This window comes from Cinclus cinclus, chromosome 7 (assembly GCF_963662255.1).
Source record: "Cinclus cinclus chromosome 7, bCinCin1.1, whole genome shotgun sequence".
Lineage (NCBI taxonomy): Eukaryota > Metazoa > Chordata > Aves > Passeriformes > Cinclidae > Cinclus > Cinclus cinclus.
In genome coordinates, this window is record NC_085052.1 from 12773914 (window position 1) to 12782439 (window position 8526).

The 8526-nt window shown below is 49.7% G+C and overlaps 1 protein-coding gene across 3 annotated transcripts; it reads right to left on the minus strand.

Moving 5' to 3' along the window:
* Positions 1-1543: 1543 nt before the first annotated feature.
* Positions 1544-8302, minus strand: MFSD13A (major facilitator superfamily domain containing 13A). Of its 3 annotated transcripts, XM_062495995.1 has the most exons (9): positions 8040-8302; positions 7489-7568; positions 6276-6693; positions 5636-5660; positions 5262-5389; positions 4211-4307; positions 3311-3482; positions 2586-2779; positions 1544-2377 (listed from the first exon to the last, which is right to left on the minus strand). In XM_062495995.1, the coding sequence occupies exons 1-9, from the start codon at positions 8202-8204 to the stop codon at positions 2124-2126; spliced, it is 1533 nt and encodes a 510-aa protein (XP_062351979.1). In that variant the 5' UTR covers positions 8205-8302; the 3' UTR covers positions 1544-2123. The 3 variants fall into 3 exon arrangements, with proteins under 3 accessions (XP_062351979.1, XP_062351980.1, XP_062351978.1); XM_062495996.1 differs by lacking the exon at positions 5636-5660 and having other exon boundaries at positions 5331-5379; positions 6244-6693; XM_062495994.1 differs by lacking the exon at positions 5636-5660 and having other exon boundaries at positions 5262-5379; positions 6244-6693.
* Between the last annotated feature and the right edge of the window lie 224 nt (positions 8303-8526).

The window sequence follows — 8526 nt, forward strand, 5'->3', positions numbered from 1 at the left end:
CTTAAATAAAGTCATTCATATACAACACTCAAGCCTCCTGGCCTCCTCTTCCCCAGTTCACAATTTTATGGAGGTAACTTTTGTTCTCTTGTCTGTGCAGAATTGTTGCTGGCCAGACTCTGCAAGGAGATGCCATCTTTGGTCCAGGATTGCATTTGTGGCCTGGCTTTTGTGGGAGGAGATTCCTGGCCTGCAGCCATGGTGTCCAAATCTACTCTCCTTTACATGTGTTATCCCTAAGACTTCCGTCACTGCAGACGGGTAAAAGACTGGAACACGACAACCGGGGCTGAGTCTCATAACTGCTGTTAGAAGAGCTGGTGCCAGCCCAGGTGTTTGCAGAGAGAGCAATGAGTACAGCTGTGCTCACAGGTGGCACAGTGCCTAGTGCTAGACCATCCTATCTTGTTCCCAGCAGCCACTGGTGTAGGAACAGGACAGACCTAACTCTGGGGCCTTCCAAAGCAGCAGGGGTAAATGACACCTCCCTTCAAAGGCAGGTGATGCCCTATCCCCTGCCGAAACAGTGCAGTTTTGTGTAGAAGGAGCTGTCCCAGCCAGGCTAGAGCCACTAGCTAGAAGAAAATCATTAAGCAATTCAGAAAAAGATCATCTTTAATTTATGAAATGGAGAATCATTCTCAAACTTGGTTAGAAGTTGCACAAATAACTTATGATTGAACTGTTAAGAACTATAGCAGCCTCACAGAAGGTATGTCTTGGTCCAAGACAGAAGGCAGCCATGTCCTGAGGCAAGGTGGCAGGCTGGTGGGCTGAGACCCTAGAAGGAACCTGCAGAACATCCATCAAAGAACATTAGCTTCCAAACATTGCCTTGCACAGCAGGCAAGGCACAGGTTTTGGCACATCCCTCCTGCCTGCCCTCAAACACAGCACAGGGACTGAGGAGTCACTCCCTAGCCTCAAGGACCCCGTTGGTGAGTACCTGTCCATCTGCTCCCAGCCAAAACCAGGGAGATCAAAGCTGGTCTCCTTGGGTCCCTGGCTCAGCAGCCAGGTGAGATGATCTAACTCCACTGTTTCAAGCACAGAGGAGGTGAGGTGTCAGCCCCTCCCCACAGGGATAAAATCCCAACCCTGTGACTGCCCAGTACTGTGTCAGACAGGCTCCAAAGAGGAATCAAAGGCACAAAAGCAAGACCTGGTGTCTCCTCCAGGCTGTGCTCTCCTGCAAGAGGGGGGGGCACCAGGCTGCCTCACAAGGTCAGCTGGGATTGCCCTGGGCACGGAGGCACTTCCAGTGTCTGGATTAGGGGTTGGTTCCCTGACCTTCCTCAGAATGGGAGGGGGTTCATGGTACAGCTATATGACAGCACTGAGTAGAAAGGGCTGTGGAGAGGAGGGATAAACACATGCAATGGGATGCCCAGTGAAATGATACAGCTCAAGGCTCTGAACTCAGTTCAAGCCCAGCACCTTTCCCAGGCCAGCAACAACTCCCTCTACAAGGCCAGAGAGGACAGAACCTCAGCATAAAACAGCACACCCACCAGATCCTGGCTGTGCAAGGTATTGTCCTGGCAACAACAAATGCTTAAGAGTGGATTTGGTCCAAGAACCACAGCACTGCAAGTGGGAGGGTATTACCAGTTACTGGGAAAGACCTTCAAGGTTCTCTCATCCCTGGCCCTGTTTGGCAATCATTCCCTCAGTCACTTGGTCCTTCAGGAGCCTCCCACTCCACTCGCCAAGACTGCAACTCTAGTGAGGAAGGACTCCCTGTGCAGTCTTCTCTTGCTCAGCTGGGCCAGCTGTGGCTCCCCAGAGCTATGCCCAGTGCTCAGAAGTGCACTGGGGATGCATCTGTTTCTAGCACCTGTAACCCAGCACCTCTTCACTGGAATTATCAACTCTCTGCTCCCTGGGACAGACTGGGATAAAATGTTCTTGTTCCTGAGATCAAGTGATCTATCTCAGGTGCCTCACATGCTGAACCTCTCTGCCTTCCCCAGTGACCACCACCTGGAATGAGTAAACATTGGCATCACAGCATTTCACAGCTGAACCATGAACATCAGGCTCTCTCAGTCCACCATCCCTGCCCTTTGCCTGCCCTCCAGCACCAGCCTGGAACCAGCAGCATCCTGGGGGCTCAGGCACCCTTAGATTGTTTTGACCTCTGCTGCTTGGCCTTGTGTCAGGCTCTGCCGCTGAGCCTTCACTGCCTGCAGCCGCTTCCCATGCAGGCTGAATTGTGACCAGCTGAGGAGCTGCAGCAGGGCACACGTGATGGGCACAAAGACCAGAAGGTAAAAGCAGCCCTGGCGAAGAGTTGGCTCCAAGGCTGTGGCAGACTCCGGCTTCGGCTGGGCACTCACCACATTGCTCAGGGGGTTGCGCTGGAAGATGTCGTAGCCTGGTGTCAGAGAAGAGTTTGTGAGAATGTGGCAGTGGGGATGAACCTTTGTCTGTTCTCTGAGTGTCCAGCCATGGAGATGCAGAGACCAGGCACAGGTTAGCAACTGAAGAGCCGTCTGCACCCACCCAGGGCACAGCACAAGGTGCCAGACACTGAACTCAAAGGTCTGCCCTGTCCTGCTCCACTGCTTTCCCCATACACTTACCTGTGTATGCACAGAGCAGCCAGGTGCCAATCAGAGGGGCGAAGGTCTGGCCTGGCTTGGTGACCAGAGCCACCATCCCAAAGAGCAGGGCTGAGGCTGCCTGCTTCCTACGGTTCAGGACTAGGTCCTCATCCACCAAGTCAGTGACCACCAGGTTGAGTAACTTACAGGTCCCTTCTGTGAACACACGGTTGCTGCAGAACAACAGGCAAAGCACTGAATAAGGCTATCAAGAAATTACAGGAAAATGTGACAGATCAGAAAAAACGGCCGGGGTGAAAAGGTCTTCCCATACTTGAAATAAGAATTTCAGAAGCCCTGATTACAGGAGAGGAACACCACTATCAATAAGACTTTGTACCCTGCAGTGACACTTCAGATCAGTCCTGACCTGCTACACAGGTCAGACAGGCCTGGGGACAGGACACACTGGGCCTGTGGCTCACAGGCACCCACAGCACACACTGAGGGCTGCAGAGGAGAAGCTCTCAGCTGGCTGGCAAAAGCAGGTGAAGGCTGCCACCAGCCCTACAGGTTTGTGACCTCCTGAACATCACTTTCTCTCTCACTCTGCAGTGAGCTGTCCCATATGCTGTCAGAGCTGGAAACCACATGGCTTATGTATGATCCTGTCCCCTGTCTTCCACTCCTCTTCCAAAAACAGGGACAACTCATTTCGGTTCCCAAGATGCAGAGGGCAGGGGAAGTGACTGCTGCTTGCCTACCTGGCAATGAAGATGCAGAGCAGATACACCTGATCAGGTCCTGCCAGGAGCATGACAACACTCAGAGCCAGCTTCAGGAAGAAGAGTCCTCGCACTACAGCATAAACCCCACAGCGGCGGCAGAGTGACAGGAAGTAGAGATTATTGAGATGGGGGGCAATGTAGGAAACACCTGAGCAGAGACAGAGGCATGAACAGCTTGAGGGAGTTTCACTTTCCACCATGACGTCAGACATTATACTGAGAGAGAAAGCAAGGCTGGTTGGCTGTTGCCAGCAGGACAATACAGAGTAGCTCCACTGCATTTACAGAAGGCTGCAGCAGATTTATTCCATGGCTTTGTGGCACAGCACACACTTTCCTACAGAGGGAGACCTTCTTCCATCAACCTCATAGACAGGAAGGAAGAAAAGACTTGCCTAGTATCATGCAGAGGCTGCAACTCAGCCCTGGAGCAGAAATGAGAGAGACATGACTGCCTGACCAGACCTAGTCTGTACAGAACCCTCCCAGGGTAACCCTAGGACCAATGCCCACATATCTGTGGCAGCTTGGAAATGGTCCATATGCTGCAGAAAGAACAAAATTCAGGGCTGTGTTCTCTGCTGCATCCTGGGAACATTTGCAGCCTCTAGTGCTCAGAGCAATACCTCTCTGGAGTCTGGTGTCCAGCACATCAGGTTTGGCCTTACTAGAAAAGGCTCCAAGTTACTTCTGTGCCCAAGAAGGACAACTCAGAGGTCCGGGGAAACATGGGGTGCATGCATGTGTGAATCTTACAGCTCAGAGTCCTGCATGTGAGCACACCTCTCCCTAGATGGAGTTTGAAAAGAGCAAAGCCAGACTTGGGCCAGATCCTACATAACTCAGCTGCTCCCTCCAGTCCCACCTGAAACTCACCAAGCAGGAAGGATCCAGTAGAGACAGAGATCTGGTCTGACAGCAGGTGCTCCAGGAACAGAGGGAAGAAGTTGCTGTTAAAATGGCAGTGAAAAACCTGTGAAGGCAGCATGCAGACGAGCTGGTCAGCAGGAACAGCAGTGAGAAAGAACAGAAAAAGCTAACAGCCCTCTGAGCTCTGTTGTCCTAGAAGCCCCATGCCAAAGGATCATGCAGGATAGGCCTGGCGTACTCCAGCAGCACAAGACCTTGGCTGTGGCATTTCTGATACTGCTGGCTGAGATTGCAGCGCTCAGTGCCATCAGCCATGCCCACTTTGTGCCCGAAGTCAGCCCCACTGCCCAGCTGTACAGCACAGTGCTGCTGGGGCAGACAGGGCCAGCAGGTGACAGCAATGACCACGAGGCTTTGGGGGAGACAGTGGCATGGCAGGAGGGAGGAGGCAGCGGATAGGAGGACATTGGTAAGGCACTGAGGCTTGAACACAAAGATGCAGACCAGCATCAAGAGCCTGCCTGAGGGGAACTGAGAGAACCCCAGGGAGCCATGACTGCAGCACACAAAGCTGGGCAGTCTGCCAGCATTTGGTAGACATCACTGAAGAGGATGAAGAACAGAAATGGTAAAAGCCAGCTGGGAGATGGATCCAGCTGGACAGCAAGAACAGTGACGTGAGCCTCAGGAAAACGGAGACTATGCTGACAGCAGCACCAGCAAACAGCACTCCTGAACTCATCCCCGCTGTGAGCCAGGCCCTGTGCTTCTGCACCCCACATGAGCTGCACAGAGTCAGCCCCCATAACCCAACCTATGCTGCAGAGAGAGGAAGAAGCATCCCACAGCTTGCTCAGGAAGTATCCTCAGTCACAAGCAGGGAGAATGGCTACCAGCTACTGAGTCAGCCAGCATGCACAGGAGGCTCCAAGAGCAAATGGGTGCTGGAAATATTTATGTCCTTCCTGGGGAACTCACATACTGCTGAATTACCCATCTCAAACAGCCAGAGGTAGTGCTCATCCTCTGAATTCCTGCCTGTCACTTCTGTGCCTACCTGGACAAGATTCATGCAGACAAACCAGAGGAAGTTGCGATGCCGGGAGAGCTGCTGGAGATATTCTGCCAGGGTGATCCTCTTCTCCTGGGGGACGGAGAGTTTCTCAATGTACAGCCTAAAAGAAAAGGAAGGATAAAAAGCAACCATAAATACCTCACACCAAGACAGAGTCCCCAGCTCTCCCGGTATAGATGCAGAGCTGTCTCTCCTCAGCTCTCATCCTAACCTTTCATCTTCCTGGACCAATCAAAACAGTGGAGTCTACAGTGATTGCTTATTGCTAGTAAGAACCACAGGCAACAGGTCTCCCAAAGAACATCTGCCTTAACACAAAATTCACATTTCTGTCCAGAAATGCAATCTTCTCTTATCAACCAAGCCATTACACATAGGTTCCTTTCCCAGGTCCCCGCAGTTAGCTCACCTGGCAGATCACATCAGGATCTGCTGCTACTATAGCATAATGCTGGCAGCTCATAAGAAGAGATGACAAGTGAAGCAACTCAAGGAAGGAGCTGAACAGGGAGGATCAGCTTGGTGTGGCTTACCAACAGCCCAGCCACTATCAGGCAGCTGAAATAAGTAACAGGGAGAGACATTCACTTGTCCAGCTGCATAGGGCATGGGCTTCAATGTGGTCTCATACTCAAGCAGGAATGCTTTCATAAGCTGTTTCTGACATTTTACCACTCACAGGCTTCACTGGATGCTCTAGACATGAACTCATTTCATGTTCCAAACACTGGATGGCCATATAGCAGGTTAGGCCTCTGCCTCCAGCTTGGACTAGGGTTCACACAAGACAGTTTTGTTCTATTTTCAGAGGAGCCAGTGTGACAGCTGATCCTGAAAACTGTATCAATAGACAAGAACCAGAGATAATTAACAAATTTTGCCTCATCCTGGATCTTCTCACACATTTTGTTTGCAGCAGATTTATGCCAGGCCTTTGTCCCTGCTGAGAATTCATGGCCCTTACTCTTTCAGGGTTGATTCCTGGTCCCATTTCGCTTTTCCATCAGCCTGAAACCGCTGGCGGAGCAGCTGTGTGGACAGGGTGAAACCAACAATGGAGCAGAGGGCCAGCAAGACACAAAATATGCGAAATGAAAAGAAGTCCTCCTTGTTCCATACTGCATAGGACATGAAGACAGACAGGGAGCCTATGGCACTGAAGAGGGAGCAGTAGAAGTTGAGGCTAGTCCTGTCTTTCGCTGAAACAGCCAGGTCTGCAAGCAAGGCGTTGTGATGAAGGTCAACCATAGTGAGAAAGCTGTCATACATGCAAAGGCAAAGGAGAAACTGCAAACCAGGATGAGCCCAGGCAACCCAGAAAGCCAGGAAAGAAATGGCAAAGAGGGGGCCATTGTGGCTTAGTGCTCTGAGCCTCTTCAGAACTACTTCAGGGGAGGAAATCTCTGCTCCTGCCCTGCAAAAGAAAAAAAAAAAAAGTATTTTAGGTACCTGGACAAAACCCTGCATGATCACATATTCTTCCTCTCCAAGGAAGTCATGCAAGTGGCATAGACACAAATACAGCTTTTGCTCAAGTAACAACCACCCACATCAGATACCTTCTCAGCTGATAGTGAATACACTGAAAATATGGGTTTAAGAAGGCCAAAAAGAAAAGGGATTTTTACTTCTCCAGAGCATTTCTCTCCCTGACAGTGCTTTACTGTCTGCACTTTGCACAATGTAAATTATTTTAATGAGTTTTTACTAGTTGCAGGAAGCCACACCATGTTTTTCGTTAAAATGTTGACATAAATACATGAGAAATGCCAATAGCCAACAATACAGAGCTGTCTTGCCTCAGTTCCCATCCTACAGAGTTTGGGAACAACTGGTCTGAGGCATTCCATGTGGAAATAACTGTACTTTTCCCCCCTGTGCCTCCCAAATCACATACAGACATTCTCTAACACCCCATTAAGAGGTCTGCTCATACAGCAGGGGCTTGATATTTTAGATGCCCATTATTTTAGGTTCTGCACTTATCATGACTGTTAAGGGTTAGGGTCACATCCACCCAGTAGGTGTGTGTGACTTTCCCTATACCGTGAAGTACTGAAACTATTTATGAGCACTGAACTTCAAAGATGCCATGAAGAGGAGATATTTAAGAGTTCCATGCCATCATTTTAAAGGTGACAATTTGACATCATCTTCCCCAGACACTAAACAACTTCCCAGACTCTTCTGGAAGCAGAACTTCACTTACTGCTGTGTGCTAAGGAACACTCGGTCACTCATCCAGCCAAACAAAGGGTCATTGAGGCTGTTCCAGATCAGAAACACTGTCTAGGAAAGAAAACAGGACAGTGAAGCATACAACAGGACAGTGAAGCATACCACAGGACAGCTCTGTTCTGTCGCCAAAGCAAGGAGTGCTGAGCTGGCACGGTAAGCCACCAGCAGGAACTGTCCCATCACATCTTCCCTGCCCCATCACCACTGTACGCTGCCCCTGTTTGAGGCAACTGGCTGTACGGCCAGCGGTTTTCACTGCCTGTGAAACACCCCAATGTCCCCAGAGGAAAGACAGTCTTAAGAACCAAGTCTCTGCATTTTCTGTCCCAGCTTCTTGTATTTTTATGTAAGTGGGGAAAAGTGAAAAGCCCAAGTTAGCACTTGGAAGGCTCCCTTGCTCCCTCTCCAAAATGGAACACTGCTGTTATAACTAACAGTTTTCACATGTCTACCAAGAAGCAGTCTTGGTTTCAAAGTTTCCTACTTAAAGAGGACAGAAGCCTTTGTGGAAAAAGAACTAACCTCTCCTATCCAAAAGGACAGTTTATCAATCTTGTAGACAGAGACAAAGGTGTCCACATAGTACAGGAGGAACACGTTGTGCAAAATGGAAACAAAGAGCGACAGAGACCCGTAGATCACTGCAGTGGGCAAATGGAAAACACAAGCCAGCAGTCGCAGCCCCATGTTGGTGCAGTCAGTGTTCAGTTCCTTCAATCACCTCCATTTCAGGTGAGATGTCTTCTCCCAACACCTACTACATCTTTGTTGGGGCCAATCCATTGCTGCTCCTGCAGAAGAGAAAAAATAAATAAAATAAAACAAAAACAAATTCATTTTCTTAAATTAAGTAAAAGGTGAATCAAGTTAATTGGTAAATTTTTGTCTGCAGAGATCAGAATTAATATTGTTTTGAGGAGCTGCTACAAAGTGGATTGGAGGGGATTTAAGAGACTAGAAGCTGTCTGCTGCACTAAAGCTGTTTCATTAAGCTGAAGCCAGGCTGTGA

Coding starts and splice junctions, on each gene's coding strand:
- MFSD13A (XM_062495995.1), bottom strand. CDS start 8,204: ATGGGGCTGCGACTGCTGGCTTGTGTTTTCCATTTGCCCACTGCAGTG. Junction 6,694..7,488: donor GTGTTCCTTAGCACACAGCA/GTAAGTGAAGTT, acceptor TTTCTTTTGCAG/GGCAGGAGCAGAGATTTCCT. Junction 2,378..2,585: donor GCTGCTCTGTGCATACACAG/GTAAGTGTATGG, acceptor CTCTGACACCAG/GCTACGACATCTTCCAGCGC.